At 40.9% G+C, this 19,698-nt stretch overlaps 1 protein-coding gene across 1 annotated transcript; it reads left to right on the forward strand.

Moving 5' to 3' along the window:
- The first annotated feature begins 6,852 nt into the window (after positions 1-6,852).
- Positions 6,853-7,791, forward strand: LOC107574620 (olfactory receptor 146-like). Its single transcript, XM_016261063.1, has one exon. It carries the CDS (start codon positions 6,853-6,855, stop codon positions 7,789-7,791), a length of 939 nt encoding a protein of 312 aa, XP_016116549.1.
- The last annotated feature ends 11,907 nt before the right edge of the window (positions 7,792-19,698 follow it).

Raw genomic sequence — 19,698 nt, forward strand, 5'->3', positions numbered from 1 at the left:
GTAGGACGGCAGCAGTGGAATCACTCAAAACAGAATGAGATGAAATTGTTTTTAATTATGAATGCATCATTGTGTGTTGGATAAGTTAGGTTAAACGTAAATATTGCAAGAAATCCACTGTCGTTCACTGACGTTTGTGACAACTGCAGGTGGCAAATTTATAAACAATTTTACATTGTGCCATTTTCATACATCTTGCTTCTAGATGTATGATTTAGTTTACCCCACAGTGATAATTAATACATTAACTAACATGCAGGAACTAACGTGTAATTAAGGTACTGTTATTCATGCAGTAGTTCATATGACTCATGTCGTAGTTAAGTCAGTTCTTCATTAGTTCTTGATTAATACGTATCTTAACTCATCATTAGTTCATAGTCAAGTAATTATTAATTCAGGTATTAGTACATGATAATTCATGTACTGTTATCGTAAAGTGTTACCATGAATGTACATGTGTATAATTGCCCACTGTCGCCAGAGGATGTATTTCTCTCCTTGTTGCACGTAAAAACGCACGTAAACCGTAAAAGCACCGCTTTTAACACCGTTCGGCTTGCCACAGGACGCCGTAAAAAAGGCCGTTCTAATTGCACAAAAGCGCGCGTTATTTATGGCATTTTCCTTGTAGTATAATGAGCCACGTCGCTGATTTCCACAGCCTGTAATATTGAACTGCTCTCATCCAATCAATGATGAACAGAACCAGACCAGACTAATTTACCACAGATCGTTTTAGCGGAAGAAGTGCCTGTGAACTGATAGGAAATATTTATGTACAAAGTAACTTTTTGTATATTTTCATCTCTACTAACAATGAACATAGGTCGATTCCACGTCTTTATCATACTTTTTGCCTACAAACAGTAGGTAAAAAACAATATGATTTTCCTTTATAGATTTCATTATGTGAGCGAACTAAGCGATTGTCGGCGCTGCTGTCGCGGCAGTCCTGACATAAACGAGCATCTGCACGCTGCTGAAGTTATAAAAAGACACTGTTTTAAATGTATTGTAATATTTTTACTGAAGCGTCATAGGATTAATCTCCAATATGCTATCCAATAACTGCGCTCAGACCCAGAGGATATGACTTGTTTTAGATGATCAGATCAGATTCTTTATTTGAGTGACTCAAGTTTGATTTAACAACAAATCTAAATATGAACAAAAAGAAATAAAGAGAAATGACAAACAGTTTAATTTTATTATCTTATTATCATTATCATTATCATCATCATCACTTTTATTATTTCGTTCTGTCTGAAGAACGGAAAAACGAAAATTAAGCTAGATTTTTCGTATTTTTTGTTCGTGGATAAAAAAAATTAGCTTATGCATTTGTGCGTGAGCGGCCTTGAAACGCCACTTTTCAACTCAGCGTGTCTACTGTCTGTCCCATCAAGCAGAATAAGAGTGCATCTGATGTACCGCTCTGCAAATTAGTCACAACGTTTCTTCATACTGTTTGGCTGTTGCATAGGCTATATTTCTTGCAAATATACATCTTATAAAGCGCAACACTGCACTTCTCGGGTCGGCGGCGCATGCGCGATCCCTTGCATTGTGCATTGTGGTAACAGAGAAACAACTTTGTTTTTCTTTATCGTCTGAGCTCCTTATCTGCATTGTGTTCGCCTCACACCCACGATCAGCGCAGCCTATTCAGTAAAGCCTGGAATTTACCCCAGGCCCAAAAGAAGATTTGATGCGACGCGCGGCTTATTGATTCAGGTAAAGATAGCAACGTATAATCAATAATATATCATAATCAGACTAAAATAGGCCTAATGCCGCCCACGCATGTGAAATAAATATTAAAGCATAGCCCAAGCTTATTTTTTACCCACAAACAAAAAAAATACGAAAAATCTAGCTTCATTAAATTTGTCCGTTTTTCAAACAAAACGAAATAATAATAATAATAGGCTAACAATAATAATAAAATCAAATCGTTTGTCATTTCTCTTTATTTCTTTTTGTTCGTATTTCGATTTGTCGTCACTCAAATAAATACAATTAAAAAAACACACAGGTTTCTTCTTCTTCTTCTTCTGATGTTTTTTTGGCTTAAATGTGCACAACTTAAAGGTGCATTACCGCCACCTACTGATCTGGAGTGTGGAGTGAACAGATTTGGTAGAGAAGGACATATATATACAGTGGGTACGGAAAGTATTCAGACCCCCTTAATTGAACTCCTCTTTCTTTCCTCTTATCGGATGATTTTCATTTCCACTGTCAGTTTCAGATGTATTACTCCAGATTTTCTTTCTTTTCCGATTTTCTACTAAACTCCACTCATTATTCCCGTTCCCTCCCTCTTCATCCACGCCAAACATTTCATCCTCCATTTCCGGATCCCTTCCGGACTCTACGTCACTACCCACCATGCACACTCCAGTCACAGATCAGCTGTTGCCAAAACCTCCGACCGAAAAAACGAACGGCGTGCTGTGACTAAATCCCGCCAACACACAGGTTTATAACAGCAGAGAGAGTAAAAGTGCATGTGGGTGACGTAATACCATTGCATGTGTATGTCAGTGTTGCTATTGTTAGCTAAAACTTTTTTAAAGCTAACATAAAATAAAATAAAATTTATTAGATGAAAAACTTAAACTGAAATTAAAGATGCTGTCTCAGCAGCAAAATAAGTTACTTAAATAACTAAATTAAATAAGTACTAAAATAAAAAAAAACTCACATCAAAAGTCACTCAAATAAGGAAATATTCCGTCAAAAAATACGTAAAAAATGCACGAAAATACGCCAATGACACCGCATCTGACGGCGTTTTAGTGTGCATGAAAAGCGCCGCTTTTTACGCCGTTCATATTGCCATATGACGACGTAAAAAACACCGTTTTGGTTGCATAGAGCGCGCGTCATTTACAACGTTTTGCTTATAGTATAATGAGCCACGTCCACTGATTTCCACAGAAATGTATATTTCACTTTGCAGTTTGACGAGAAGCCGGCCCATTTTACCTGAACACTGCTATCTCAAAAAATGTGGGAAAGCTAATGTTTCAAAACCTGTAGGGTCTGAACAATTATATTTTATTAAATCAATTCAACAACATCAAAATAACATTAAAAACAGTCCTTATTAACCATAAGAACACAGTTAAATGTCATACATGGGTTTTTTCTTAGTGTCCCAAGCGATTAACCAAAAAGTGGCCCAATTTACCTGATATCACCCTACATGTGGTCTTTAAATAAATGCACAAAAAACATAACAAATTATTAAGCTGTTATTTATGTGTATTCACAGAGTCAAAAGCTAATTTAATAATGTGGTCTAAGTTTAAATGTTAAAAAAATAAATGCATTTTAAGACATCTTGCCATACCAAAGTGGACGAATCTATAGAATGACCCTGTACGGGAAACGCACCCCTGGCTGTGGAAATCAGTGGACGTGGCTCATTATACTATAAGCAAAACGCTGTAAATGACATTGTGTCCCAACTTTTTTAGAATCGGGTTTGTATATGGATTGACTTTCACTGTGGTTTTATATGCCTCCTCAATACGGAGTGTGGCTTTAACATATCTCAGAATAGCGACGGTATGCTTCAAAAGAAAAAACAAAACAACAAACAGCAAAGCCACAAAAACCTGCAGCACTCACTTGACTGTTTATATAATCATGCTGGTCTCTGGATCTGTTGGAATTTTCCTCCATCATTTCACTGTATATGCTGAAACCAGGAAACTAGCTAATGTATTTTTTCATGTTATTACACCAGTCTTGAATCCCATAATATATGGTTTACAAGCCAAGGAAATAAGACAAAGGATTTTTTAACTTTTAAGAAATAAAGTTAATACAAAGTGATCTAATTTATTTACATGTCTGCAACAGTTCTTAGATCGGGAAGGAGGCGGGAACCGGCGAATATTCAAACAATTTTAATAAAATAAACACAAAACTTAAAATAGAGCGACAGCCCCTCACGGATGACTGCCATGCACAAACAAAAACCAAAACAACATAAATCCAGGCCTGGTCCTCTCTCGTCTTGCACTGTCGTCACTCCTCCTTTTATCCTTCCGGAGCTCCTCCATGGGACTCGAGAGTTGCGCAGGTGTCGTGCATTATCACTTACTCCACCGGCCTCGCTCCGTTCCCACGGCTCTCGGCCCTGCCCCACTCATCACAGCGACTTTATTACAAGAGTACCCAGTACTAATCCAGGGACAATAATTTAAAATAATAATCATTTAAAAATTAATTTAAAGATAATATAATAATGTTGTGTAGTCTTTAATACTATTTAATACTTTCAGTTTTACTCACTGAAAGACTTTTGTCATAAAATTATTACTTCTTAATTGTATTTGAGTCTTACACACATGCTATACAGATAATGTAGAGTCGTGCATTAATTTGAGTGATGACAGCTATTATGGGAGTGGCTTGATGGATCACAGGAGATACAGATAACATGATTTTGATCCTTAAGAAACTTTAATTAATGCTGTCACGTAACAAATCTGTTCAAATATAAAATTAAATGAATTGATAATTACTACACTGAAATAAAAATGTAAAGCCTGTACAAATATTAGAAATCGTGAATATAAATAATTGGGAATCATGTAAAAAATTATAAAATAAAAACAGTGCACATTTTATTTATCTATTATAACATTTATGTAGTTTTGTTCGCTTGGTTGTTTCCTTATAAAAGTCCAAAAATGTGTCAAGTTTTTCATCAGGTGTATTTTTGAATTATACTGTATGATGTCATTACGATGCTGTCTTGCCGCCAGTCAATCGCTGCATTGCTGATCGTGGTTTTGAGTATCGATACATAGCCCCTTTTAAACCAACCCATGAACGCGCAATTATCTCAGATAGCACAATCTAGCCATACTAATCAACAACAACAGGTGCGATTGAAGAACCGAATTAGCCAGATCCTGATTAGCACAATGATATCATCAGCGACGTACGAAGAACGGGCCCCTGGTCTGATAAATCACATTTTCTTTTACGTCAGGTGGATGGTGGGGTATGAGTACTTTGTTTAACTGGAGAAGAGATGGCAGCAGGATGCACTAAGAAGGCAGATCGGCGAAAGCAGTGTAATGCTCTGGACAAAGTTCTGCTGGGAAACATTAGGTCCTGGCCTTCATGTGGATGTTACTTTGACATGTACCACCTACCTAAAGACTGTTGCACATCACGCACACTCCTTCATGGCAGTCGGGTTCCCTGATGGCAGTGGCCTCTTTCAGCAGGATAATGCACAATTACACACTGCAAAAATTGTTCAGAAATGTTTTTGAGTGACAAAGAGTTCACAGTGTTGCCTTGACCTCCAAATTCCACAGATCTATGGGATGTGCTGGACCAACGAATCAAATTTATGGAGGCCCCACCTCACAATTAGCAGAACTCTGTCTCGTTGCCAGATTTCACAGGACATGTTCAGACGTCTTGTGAAATGTATGCCTTGATGCATCAGAGCTGTTTTGGTAGGATGAGGGGGAATTACACAATATTGGCCATTTAAACCGGTAAACTCCTGGAAACTTTTTAGTTCAAGGATCCAATAAGCGACTCATGTCCTGATGTCAGTAAATTATTGTTTTTGGCATGTATTTGGCTTCAAAGCACAAGCATTTTATAATGGATGCTGGCCAAAGGTGTTTTAGGTTATGCAATGGTCAGTGTTTTAGTAATTCTAAATTGACCCATATAATAACATGCACAGTCATGTCAAGGTAGCTGGTTTAGTGGTCTTTTGCCATCTCCTTCTGGTTGTGTTTGCTATCACAGTTTTCCTGGTGCTAATTTGTAATAAAATGTATTTTTTTATTTTCATGGTTTTTGTTGTTGCTCTACATATATTGTGAATTATTACAATTAAAAAAGTACTTTTATACTAGTGAATTTTTTTAGGGAATGGGAAGTATCGGCACTTCTTTTTCCACTGTTAGCCTTCTCACATTATAATCTGGCTACACAGACAAAACAAGCTAAGAACCATTTATGAATTAGTTTTTGCTTTTTAGTTTAGTTACTTTTTATGTATTAGAAATGCAAGACTTTACACTGGTTATTTTAATAGCATAAAATGGGTTATTTAAACATTTATTTATTCAACTTGCATATTTAAACTCCTATTGTTATCACTCAAGCTGACTACACTGCAAAATGAATATCTTGCTTACATCAGATTTTACACTTTATTGTTTATAATGAGAACATTCATGAGAGTGCATGCTGAACAAAACTTATTTTGCATTCATAAGCCCAACAGAAATGTGTGTGAAAATTCAAGATCTATTTTCACTCTTGAGGAATGATGACAAGACAAGACATATATAAAATAGCCGAGCACACTATTCAGACAAGCAGAGTGTGCTCTTGAATCTCATGATAACAAAGCTACGCTGAGAAGGAGGGGGTGTCAAAAGCTGATTCTCTAGTGACGGAACAACTATCACTCATATATGTTAGTAAGTAAAGAATATTATCTGGTATTATACCTCTTAAATGTTTTATAATCTCACACATAATTATTAGGTTCTGTATACTAGCATGGGACATAAAATTAGATCAAAATGACTTGGGAAAACTAGGTAGCACTTCCAATGACATTGTTACAGTAAAGTTAAAAGAATGTGGTTAAACATGGCACATGTACATATTTGTATAAGGACAGAAAAATAGTGTGAAAAAGATGTCTCATTCTTTGTTTTATTAGAATAGCTGTAATTATAATACAAGGTTTTTTAAATAAAGAAACTGAGTAATGTGCAATATTACATGCTATACAAGAGCTGAGTCCTATTGTTATTATATCTGTATGTTTTGTTTAGGCTACAGATGGACAACCTGACATTCAGATACAGTGTACTACTAGTGGAAGGACTGAATGTTACACCGCAGTCAATCTTTCCTGCATTTATCCTTATTTTGATTCTATACATATTTATAATGTTATCTAACATTGGGATGATGATTCAGATTTTAGTAGAAAAAAGTTTACACCAGCCTATGTACATTCTTTTCTGCAACTTGACACTGAATGATATATTAGGGTCTACTGTTCTTTTGCCACACTTGTTGAGGGATATTTTAAAAGACCCCTCTAAGCGCTACATCACATATGTGGAGTGTGTTATTCAAGCTTATTTTACTCATTTGAATGGTACAGCATCTCACACTGTGATAATGACCATGGCCTATGACAGATATGTGGCCATATGCAATCCACTGAGATACTCAACTATAATGAGCAATAATATGGTGGTTAAGCTGTCAGCAGCAGCCTGGGGTGTTGCAGTAGTGCTGGTGGGAATTGTGATTGGCCTCAGTGTGCGCCTGTCTCACTGCAGATCTGTGATTCAAAACCATTTTTGTGATAATCCTTCACTTTTTAAACTATCCTGTGAAAATACCGTGATTAATAATGTATATGGATTGACTTTCACTGTGGTTTTATTTGCCTCCTCAATAGGGAGTGTGGCATTAACATATCTCAGAATAGGGATGGTATGCTTCAAAAGTAAAAACAAAGCAAACAACAGCAAAGCCATAAAAACCTGCAGTGCTCACTTGACTGTTTATATAATTATGTTTGTGTCTGGGTGTGTTGCAATTTTTCTTCATCGTTTCCCTGTATATGGTGAAACTAGGAAACTAGGTAGTGTAATGTTTCATATTATTCCACCTGGCTTGAATCCAATAATATATGGTATTCAAGCCAAAGAAATAAGACAAAAAATGGTTAAACTCTTTAGAAACAAAGTTAATACTAAGTGATTTTCTTTTATTGAGGAAGAAATTCCATTACATTTTCTGTGAACGAATATTCTTTTAAAATACTGCATAAGCAGCATATATTTCTCAGGATACTACATTCAATTAATTCATTCATTCCACCAACTGGCAACCTCTGACATGGAATGCACATTTTGAAGTAGAATAACTGACTATAGCATTGTGTTTTATAGAAACAAGTATGTACACTTTGTATGTTTCCTAAATATCTGCAAATATATTATTGTATTTCATGCTTTAGTACAGCCCAAAAATTACATACAGCCCCCTTAAAATGTAAATGCCCATACATCTAAAGGCTGCAATGCACAGCACGTCGTTTACTGCTTACCTGATGCTGCTCCTGTAAAGCTGACTTTAGCAACAACAAAATAAATAAATAAATAAAAAGAAAGAGTGACTAAACTTCTGCTCTGAGTTAAGAGGAGAATGCTTCTTAGGCTAATTTTTTGAGGGGTAATTTTCTCTCTGCATCTATCTTTCCACTTCTTTTCGAGTGTTTTGTATTATTTGCTTACATAAATTATACAAATTTATATTATTACTATTTTTCAAATTTTATAATTATTGCAAAGTCATCAAAACTGATTTGTGGCATCAAAAAACAATTATGCTGTGACCAAAAATATCGAAAATTGTAATTACATTAAAATGTCTATGTATGTATATAAATAATTAGGGCCTGAGCACCGATGGTGTGAGGACCCTATTGGAATTGCTCCGTTTCTTCTTGTTCTTCTTCTCCAAAGTGCAGGCCTAAACATGCTCCAAAACTCATGAAACTTTGCACACGTGTCTTTCAGAAAATTTACATCTGATATGGATTTCAGAAGTGGGTGTGGCAAAATGGCTCGATAGCACCACCTGTACACATTCAACGGAGTGCACCTCGAGCTACGTTTTACGTAGGCTACATGTACGAAAATCGGTACACACATGTAAAGCCGGGCTCACACTGTGCGATTTTTTAAAAAGTCCTTTAGGATTGTACTCAGGGCTGGATTGGTAATTGGGCATACCGGGCATTTTCCCAGTGGGCCGACGCATTTAAGGGGCCGACAGAATGTTTTTTTTTATATATATACATATATATATATACTATAAAGAGTATCACGCAGGGACAGCGAGCAGCCAGTGGCCCATTGGTTTGTCTACTGTTTTGACAGTGTAAACATCCAATCACAATGTGCTATAGATGGAGCGATGAAGTAGAGATCTGCGTGGGACGGATTTTTCAGTCCCGCTCCCGCAAGATTCTGTCCCGTGCCCGCCAGCTCCCGCAGAAAAATACCTTATCAGGGCCCGCTTCCGCCCGCATAAAAGTAATCTGTACATAGATTTTTTTTCAGCACATCAAATAAATTTACATTAAATGGTTCTGTAACATATCCTAAGATCCACAACATCCCAGTATAAATGCTCCTGAAAAAATATTTGTTATTTAGGCTAAGCATTAACATTATTTTTAACAGAAAAGAAAGCATGTGCTGCTGTGTGCATGGTTTGGCATGGCAGAATGCGAGCAGCACTTCCTTTATTATCACTAAAAGCTGACATCTCAGTTCATCGCGATCGCATAAAGCTCTGTTATAACACAATGAACATATGCACAATGAATCTTTCACAATGTCTACACTCCGTGTATTAAAATGAGACGATTCGTGAGCACGCAATTTCAGCACTACTGTGAGTGGATTCTAACTACAGTAATCACCTCTGGTTGGCCATTGCGTTCCAGAAATCAACAGCTGATAAAAGTCTGTTACTGGCTACATTGAGCAACCCTTTAAACACGTGTTATGAATAGAAACTCTGCCTAGCTTGTGCGTTAATCATTTTAATGTTATTAATTGTTCTTTTTGCTTTTGTGCAACACATAAATAACAATTTATATGTTTTAGACATTTTAATGTTTATATCATTTCTATTTTGCGGGAGTCCTGCAAATCATTTTATTCTCCCGCATCCCGCACACACACACAAGTCTCTTCCCGCCCGCACTGGCCCATCAAGAGTTGTTCCGCGCCACACCCTGTTGCGTTGGGTCCCGCGGGAGTGCAGTTCTCTACAAAGTTCTCTACAATGAAGTATTTTGCTCCACCTATGTAAAGATCGCTTCACCCCAACTTCTTTCTCGTCGGCTTTTCCCACGCTTTCACAGCAGCTTCATCAAGAACAGGCTTGCTCTGCGGTGAGTGATGCGGGCCAAAGAGCCAGGCAGGAGGAGAAGAAGAGAGTAGTTGAATCGGTAAAGTGCTTGATAAGGACGCGCAACGGAGGCAGGCATCTAACCCTAATGTGCGCGTGCGCCATGATTGTAGAATACGTAAATTCAAACGTAAATTTTTTGAACAGTAAGAAAGATCCAAAGATCAGCAGTAATCTGAAATAAAAAGCTTTTGTAACATTATACATATACCATTCAAAAGCTTGGAGTCAGTATAATTCTTTAATTTTTTTGGGAAATGATAGAAATTAATACTTTTAGCAAGGATGCTTTAAATTGAACAAAAGTGACGATAAATACATTTATAATGTTACAAAAAAATTATATTTCAGATAAATTATGTACTTCTGAACTTACTATTCATCAAAGAAACCTGAACAAATTCTACTCAGCTGTTTTCAACATAATAATAATAATAAATGTTTTTTTGAGCAGCAAATCAGAATATTTGAATGATTTCTGAAGGATCATGTGACTGGAGTAATGATGCTAAAAATTTCAGCTTTGAAATCACAGGAATAAATTACATTTTAAAATATATTCAAATAGAAAACAGTTATTTTAAATAGTAAAAATATTTCACAATATTACTGCTTTTGCTGTATTTTGAATCAAATAATGATCAAATAATTAAAGCAGAAAATAATTATTTAAAAAACATAAAAAATCTTACTGTTCAAAACCTTTTGACTGGTATATGTGTATATATATATATATATATATACAGTGGGTACGGAAAGTATTCAGACCCCCTTACATTTTTCACTCTTTGTTATATTGCAGCCATTTGCTACAATCATTTAAGTTAATTTTTTCCCTGAATGTGTGTCTCACTATCTCAACAAACTCTAATTTGTTGAGATAGTGAATTGGTGGGTTTTTGTTAAATGTGAGCCAAAATCATCACAATTAAAATAACCAAATACTTAAACTACTTCAATCTGTGTGCACTGAATTTATTTAATACACAAGTTTCACAATTTGAGTTGAATTACTGAAATAAATGAACTTTTCCACGACATTCTAATTTATTGAGATGCACCTGTATATATATCTATCAAAGTGGTGTTGGGCCGCCTGGAACAAAAAATGCCAGGGCCGATTTTTTGTCCCAGTCCAGACCTGATTGTACTTGTCAGACTGTATGAACATGATGATCATGTCACACTGTGGGATCTCAGTTGTCAATAATGTCAGACTGTACGACAGTCAAGACGCTGCTGCAAATTAGCTCAAAAGGGAAATATTTATACTTAATTATAACTGGCTATAATTAATAAATATTTAGATTAGATCTTAGAATTAACTGTAGTAGAATCAAAATTACAATTATTTGATCTGTCCGTCCACCAAGCAGACAATATAATAATTTATAAATTCAAGGAAAGATTATTTTCCTGACCAAGAAAGAATACCTTTCCTTCGTACAGTACTAGCATTAACTTAGCATGTAGCTAGATCAACCTTCAGTGACTCAATCTGAGAGGCAATCAATTGTAAATATAAGGGACTTAATCAATGAAACTACAGCTAACATACAACAAGACTAAGCAAAACACATATACATAATGAAGAAAAGTAAGGAAGAGAGAGAGAAGAGCAAAAGAATGGCAGTATTTCACATCAATTAACCACAACCTAATGAGAATCATCAAAGAATCAAAAATCACCTTAAAAGGGGCTCAAACTTAAACATGCATCTAAATAGTTGTAAATGGTTACTTGCATTGGCTTCGTTGTTGAACAAGAATCCTGATGCGGTATACAACGGAGGTTCTTGATGTGTTCTTTTAGAAGTGAGCTGGAGGTTTTCCTGGTTCTTCTGAAGATAGGAAAGTCCACAGCGGATCGACAAACTTACTTGAAGATAAAAAACTGCCAGAAAATCTAAACTCAAGAGGAGAGTTTTTTTGAGTCTTGGATAGTGTCCGTCTCAAAAAGATTGAGCCAAGATTAGTCTGAGCTAATGACTTTTGAAAGTTCCTATCCACACCCACCTTTTGGGTGGGATGGCCAATCAGAGGCATGAATTTTGAGCGGGAGAAATTTTCTTTGTCTCTGTTTATGGCACATTTGCATGTTTATTGCTGGTCTGGAGGATTGGTGCAGTTTTACCCAAAATATGGTACAAATAGTATGATGCATTTCACGATCACATAGTGTATATCATTGTTTGAGGAATAAAGAGCAGATCATTTTGATACCAAAAACGAAACGTCTAGAAGATCTTAAAGCAGAGATACACTCATATACCTGAATATAAGCGTTGAGTGTCTTAATAATACAAATAAAGAGTTGTAACTAGGCTAATATGATAGGGAAACATACAAACAACACGTGCATATACCAGATAAAATTGTAACTGATTATAGTCTAAATAAAGAAAATGCCTTTATGTGTGTGTGTTACGTGTATTGCCAACACGGGGGGTAGTTCGCAGGCCATCAGACATCTGGTGCCAGGTACTGTGGCTGACTGATTCATAGGACATTGGAATGTGTTTGAAGTTGATGGGTAGATCAGATAGTTGATCTGGTTAGCCTCTAATTGATAATGGGGGGAACCATTGGTAATTTAGCACCCATATAAATGTAGAATCTGGGGCCAGGACTGTAATTTATATGCAAATGTCAAAAGGCTGAAAGAAACTCTGAGACATAAAGCCCCCATTTACAGAATCCCCCCTTTTGGCTGACGAAGTTCACCTGCAAACATCGTCAGACAACAGTTGTCATGATGGTCGGGCAGCAGGTGGATCATGATGGCTAGATGACAGGTGGATCCTGAAGGCCGGATGGCAGGTGGATCAGGAAGTCCGGATGGCAGGTGGATACTGATTGTCAGATGGTAGGTGGATCAGGAAGGCCGGATGGCAGGGGTTTCTAATTTTCCTCAGCCTTTGGATCCTCAGCTTGGGGTTTAACCTTGGTCAGGTTCAGCATTGTCTCCGCCTGGGTTCCTCTTTTCCAGTGGCTCCGTTTGAAGGTTCGAGGAAGGGCAGCTGTGCACCTGTTCATGGACCGTCGCACCCCATTGACTCTGTTAAACAGGACAAAGACAAGGCCAAGAGTTAGGGTGTACCCAATTGCTGTGGCTAGGCAAAGTGCCGTGTCGGCCGAGGTCCAGGATCGGGCAATGGGAAAGGTGGTCTGGACAGGCAACCGAGGCAGTGCTTGGAGGGCTGTGTCGATTGGGGTTATGTCAATCATCTGGGACCACCCTTCCTCAATGCTCAGTTCCAATTCAGGTTCCAGGGTGAAACTGTGATCCTTGAAGAAGGCTGGAATTTCCACCTCGGATTGGTACTCTTCACTTGGAAGGTGGTACAGTGCCAGGTCCCCGAGGTGGAGGATGGCACCTTTGGGCACTTGAATCCACATACTCTGGTTGGGCAGCCTGACACGGGTAGCAGTGTCATGCTGGTCATAGGTCAATGTGGCGGTACGGATGGGCGTGTTGACGAGCCACTGATATCCCACAGTCTCTGCTTGCGTTTCTGTGACTTGTGTGCGAGGCTTGGCCTCAGCAGGGCAGAGTGTTTCTTTGTATGGGTTGTAACCCTCTCAGAAGAAGGGCTTGCTCGGGCAGAGATAATGAATGTCTTTGGTTGAGGTGCTTGGACTGGTTAGAACAGTCTTTTTTTTTTTTAGAACTACAGCGGGACCTAGTTAGCACTAGCCCCCCCCCCCCCATACCAACAAATAATCTCTTTTTATTTATCAAACGATAATCTCTTGATCTAGTTACGATCAGTTTGAAAACTGGTTCTTTCTGTCCCCGGCTCAGCTTGATCCGGTATGCGACAGGGGAGAGTTTGTCCACAATCTCATGCGGTCCTGTCCAGTGTGGCAGAAACTTCTTTGATAGCCAATGAGAGGTTGTCTGAGGAGGCTGTGTGTAGCTGGAATACCAGATCCTGTCGCCCACATCCAGTTCTTTGTGTGACGCCTTCCGGTTGTAGAATGCTTTTTGAACTCTTTTGGAGTCGTTGTTGGGCAGAATCAAATGTGGTTCTCAAATGCCGGTGTAGTTAATCAATGTATTGGTGAGTGGTGTAGTCGGTGACAAGGTTTGAGTCTCCTGGCTTGTACAGCAGGTGCAGGGGCAATGTCATTTGCCGGCCTGTCATTAGTTCAAAGGGAGGCACACCTGTTGACTCATGTGGAGTTGCTCTGATGGCCATGAGCACCAGGAGAAGTTTCACATCCCAGTCCTTCTGGTTAGCAGACACGTATTTTCTTAGCATGCTGACCACAGTCAAGTCAAGTCAAGTCAAGTCAAGATTATTTGTACAGCTCTTCACGATACAAATCATTGTAAAGCAATTTTATAGCAAATTAAGTTTCTACAATATTTAGTGGTAGCTTATCAGTGGTGACTGTCAATTTATGTACATATGGCAGAAATGTACGGAAAAATCAATTTAAGATGTAGTAAAACAAACGATGAACACTATTAACAGCAATTATTATGTGATGCAATCAAACTTATAGCAAAATGTGGTAGTTCTGTATGTTGTTTCAGGGTTGGCATCATCTGAGGTCCTCTGAGGGGTTGGCATCATCTCTTCTCAGGTGTTCTGGATCCAGACTGAAGCTTGTGGTAATCCCAGACCACAGTCTGATTCATCCGTTTCACTTGGCCCAAAGAAATTGGATGGTGACTGATGTGCAGTTGTGCTTGTACTCCCAGGAGTTTCCAAATCTGCTGCATGATCTGTGAAATGGGTGCCTCTGTCTGAGTTGACTCTCAGCGGCAGCCCGAACCTGGAGAAGATGTTATTCATCAAGAGGTATGCTGTAATTTGAGCAGTGTCATTGGGTGCTGGGAGGCATTCTACCCACTTTGTGAACTGGCACATGACTGTGAGGAAATACTTGTTGCATCTTGTTGACCTGGGTAAGGGTCCGACCCAGTCAATTTGAAGGTCTGACCAAGGAAATGTGACTCCTCTGCGCTGCAGTGGGGCTCTGTGGTTTGGGTTCGCTGGTTGGAATTGGCAGCAAACAAGGCATCCTTTAACATACTCTGCCACATCTTGCTGCATGCTGGGCCAGTATGCCACTTGTTTTAGTGTCTCATAAGTGGCTCTTGTGCCGTGGTGTCCCGCACATGGTGCGTCGTGAGCATATATCAGCATCCCCCCCCTTTGGCAGTGTGGCACCACAAGCCTTGGTGCAGTGAGGTCATCAGGGGCATAAAACAGAATGTTGTCTATCACACGCAGCATGTGTGTTACGTGGTATAGCCGTTTGAGGCTTGGGGCAGCAGCAAGTTCATTTGGTGTGATAGGGTGGCTGGAGGGGTCAGAGGTGGTGAAGAATAGTTTTGATGGAGAAGTCAGAGGCTTGCATGTCAGCAATGTTATTAGTGAAGATTTGAGGAGCCAGCGTAAGTGGCTGTGAGGTGGGCGTTGTGGTGGGTTGAGTGTGTTTGCTGCGGGTTGTGGCTGCCACGTTAAGGGTTTGGAGACCATAACTCACCGTGCAGTGCACCTGCTTTGGCTAGGGCATCCGTTTGGTCATTGAGGGGGAAGAAGAGTCTTGCGACTATAGTTCAGGGCACTATATGCGACCACCCTTTTTCCCTGGTCATGCCGTTGGTATAGATCAGCACTGAGGCAGTAGCTGGAGAATCCAGCGTCCAAGTAGAATTCCTTCTGTGGATCTGGGTAAGCCAGACATGGAGCAATGCATAGATGTCTTTTCAGCTCATTCATGGCATTTTGCTGATCGTCTGTCCAGATGAAGGGGCAGTCCTTTTTCAGAAGGGCAATGAGAGTTCTCAATGAACTGCCATGAATAGTTGCACACGCCTAGAAAACTTCGGAGTTCTGAGACATTGGCAGGTGGCTTAATGTTCTGAATGGCATGAATTTGCTGGACTTGTGTCTCAAATCCTGTGTATGGCTATTCTGTTATTACTTCCTCTGTGCCGTGGGCAGTCAGAGGTGCAGTCATGCTGTCATTCTTGCAGGTGGAGTGGTTAGAGATAATATACACGGCAAGGTGTTGGTCTTCTGTTAGCTCTGTTCTGCACACCTGCTGCTTGACCACTGGCATGACTGAAATGATGGTGATGACCTTGGAGGGTGCTGTTGACACGGTGTGGCCTGAGCTTCCTTCTGGAATCATTGAATCTGGGATGGGTCCAATTATTGGTAAAAACAGTTCAAAGTCATGGAAGTCATAACTCACTAGTCATCCCAGACGGTAGGCCTTGGGCACTCTGACATCCGTTGCCATGCAGATGTCACATCAACAAGGGGTGTGGCTTCCAAAGTGAGGCCCAGTTCCCCACATTCGGGTGAAGGTTGGAAGAAGCCTAGGGTGTGGCTGAGAGCTTGGCCGCTTCACAGGTTGAGTCGAACAGCGACCCCTTTGGTGTAAGATGGTACTATAGTCTCTTGTTCATTGATTAGCGTGCAGGCCTCAGGGATGGTTTGGCCTGACAGGAGGTTCTCAAGGTTGACAGGAGCTGTGGATGACTGTGAGATCATTGGAGTCCATATCACTTAATTGATCATGTCCACATGAGCCCTGAGGCGAATCAGAATGTCTGCTCTGATGTAGACATTATGCGGTGCGTCTGGAAGGACCAGGAAGTAATGGGTTAGACATATATCATTCCACTTCAAGTTCAGGGCACAAATGCTCTGACAATCACCATAGTTGACGGGCAGGGATTCAAAGGAAATAAAAGGAATGTTCATTGTGTGCTGTTTGAGAGCATTGAATAGTGAGAGGCTGATGGCTGAATTGTCTGCCCACAGTACTAGTATGGGGTCCGTTGTTGTGACATCATTCAGCTGTAAGCCCCCCTTAATCTGGGGGCTGTATGAGTCAGAGTCTTTGGCTAGCTGGAAAGTACAGAGCAGCAACCTTGAACCTTGCTCTTGGGCCGAGACTTTCCCGCGGCTGGCGGCAAGATTTTCTGTGACCTTTGTGACCTGGCAGTCTGTCTGGGGTGATCTTGGTGACTGAAGAGGCAGAGGTTCTCGCACTTGAGCCCAGATTTTCAGTTGTTTAAAATCTAACAATGGCTCAAAGCGGTCTAGCAGGTCTTTGCAAATGAGGAGAGGGTATGAGTCCAATGGAGAAATGTACACAGGGTGCACTAAGCTCATAGGGCCGATGGTCAGGTGAATTGGAGCTACCTGTTCAAGTTGGATCTCATTTTGGCCAGCACACACCTCTGATACTTAAGAGTTTGATTATGTCTCTTGGCTTCACTGTGAAGTCTGTCAAAAAGTTGGCTTGACATTAAAGTGAGGTCAGCTCCATTGTTCACCAGGGCCTCCAGTCTCACCTCATTTTCCAATGTGATGGCCAGGTAGAGTTTTTTGGCCACCCCCCTTTCGATTAGGTTCCCCAGGAGTCCTGGCACTGGGGCTTGTGAGGTGACTGGCAAGCAGTCAGAGCTGGTCTCGTGTGGCTCGTCAGGTAGGCAGACCACCAAAACAGTGCTTTCTGGTACTTTGCGGTCCAGGCTGGAGGTGTGGTGCGGGATGTTGGCTGGTTCTGTGGTTAACAGTGGATTAGAAGTGATCTTTTTGGGAGGTTCATTTTGAGCAGACTCTGAGTGGGTGTTGGGGTCAGATCTCAGGCTTAGTCATAACTGATCTGACTCATCCCTTTTGTCTCCCTTGTGATGCTTTTTCTGGAGTCTCATGATCTCTGCTGATTCAGATGTAGCTTCTTGGTTCTGTTCTGCTGATGGTTCATATTTGGGCTTGTCCGGGGCATGTTGAGAGGGGTTCTGCTGCTGGCAGTCCGAGCTCGATGCTTGTGTCGGTTCCCCTGTTGGCTTCCCATGTGGCTCCACCCCTTCAGTTGACGGGTGGTTGTGACATGTCCCAGGGGCACCCAGTCTGGTGATTAGGATGGGCACCACCATGGCCACGCTGCTCTCTGCTGGCTAGGAAGGATCTTGACATTGTGTTGACAGGTTTGTCACTGTGGCTTGGCTTGGCTCGGTGTCCTCTAGAGCAAGTTCTGAACTCTGATTAGCGACAGGGTAGATTGTGGGTGTTTTTCCTGTCTTTTCAGAAGCAGTCCTTTGTTTGGCATAGGCCTTATGGGCCAAATCTCGCAGCTGTTGGGTGGACATCGTCCGTGGGCAAGCCAGAACCCCCAAGTGGTGACTCACTGTTGGGTGCAGGTTCCGGAGGAGCAGAGTTTTGAAGTTGAAATCATCTTCCATTCCTGGCTCGTTCCGTGCCCCAAAGTAGGCCTGTCTGAGCCTGTTGTAGTAGGCCTGTGTGGTTTCCTGTCTGCCCTGTTTAAGGTCCATGGCAGCAATCAGTCCTTGCTCTGAATCTGGGTCAGAGAACTCCTTAATCAAAGCCAGCTGCAATTGCTGGTAATCCACTTTGACTGTTTCTGGCTGCCGGTCTAGAAAACTCCGCACCTCATGACTGGAGCTGATCCTGAGCAGATAAGAGTCTGTCTCGTGTGGTAACATTGGCAACAGTTTGCAAGTGAAAGTCATTTTCTTTTATGTAGGCGTGCACGTCGTGGCCTCCTGTAGGGTTTGGTTTGAAAGTGGGAATATTTCTGGCCAGCTTGTCCAGTTCTTTAGGTGACACACCATGACTGACCTTGCTGCTGCTGGGGGTTCTGGGATGCAGGCAGGTGATGTCCTGAGAAGCAGGCTCTCACCCCCCTTTCGAACTTGGAATTCTTGACTAGGAGGTATCAGTCTGCTGGTTAGGGGAAATTCTGTGGTGTGCATTTCCATTTCAGAGTCACTTTGGAGTCTATATGCATGTTTAAGCTCTCGGTGAACAGTGTCAAGTTCTTTTTTTAAATAGTCTCTTTGTTGGGCCAGGGCACTGATTTTAGCCTGAGAACTTTGCAGGTGGCATTCGCAGGCCTAGGCCCTATCATCTCTCTCTTTGAGTTCAGTCTCTGCTCTAACCAGGAGAGCCTCTGCTTGTTGGAGTTTTTCACTCAGTTCCTCTCTGGTGTCCTTTTCACACTGCTCTCGGCATGCTGTGTCTACACGGAGATCAGTCAAGGTATTCAGGAGTCTCTCTACTTCCTCCTGCAGCTCTGGGTCCTTTTCGTCCGCCGTTCTGTGCTGGTACTGAGTCTCCGACGTTAGCTGGTCCAGTTGACTTTGAGCAAGCACCAGGTTTCTCTGAGTCTCCTCAGCCTGGAGCTTCAGCACTGCTGCTTTCTGTTTCATGCGGGAAATGCTTGCTTCCCCCAGCTTTGCTTGAGTGAGGAGGTTGTGGGCTAGTGACCCGATCATTTTGGTGAGGTCTTTGTGGCTGTAGTCCTGTGTAGGATCGTGTGACATCAGGTCGCTCAGGTTGTCGTTGAGCTGTTCCCGGCTCAGGTGCTGCAGGCCACTGGCGGCTTCAGACAGGAGGGTACCAGTCATGGCACTCAGCCCGGACTCTAGTCAATCCCAGTGGGCATCAGGGCTGGATGATCGAGACATGCTGGCTCACTGGTGAAGAGAGAGAGAGAGAGAGAAGGGGGGACAGCACAAAGGGCCAATGCAAGTCTTTACAGCGTTAACAGGCTGCAATTATAGTAATTATATGTTCTATGTTTGGTCTGTTTGATGGGCACAAACAGTTAGCAGAGTGTAGACCAGACACCTGTTATCTCGGCCGTGAATGGCAAGGTGTGTCTGATTGTTGTGGGGGCACC

This window comes from Sinocyclocheilus grahami, unplaced genomic scaffold (genome assembly GCF_001515645.1).
Source record: "Sinocyclocheilus grahami isolate Dianchi unplaced genomic scaffold, SAMN03320097.WGS_v1.1 scaffold2289.1, whole genome shotgun sequence".
Taxonomy (NCBI): domain Eukaryota; kingdom Metazoa; phylum Chordata; class Actinopteri; order Cypriniformes; family Cyprinidae; genus Sinocyclocheilus; species Sinocyclocheilus grahami.

Excerpts from the sequence above, each read along its gene's own strand:
- LOC107574620 (XM_016261063.1), top strand. The coding sequence starts at position 6,853 with ATGGACAACCTGACATTCAGATACAGTGTACTACTAGTGGAAGGACTG.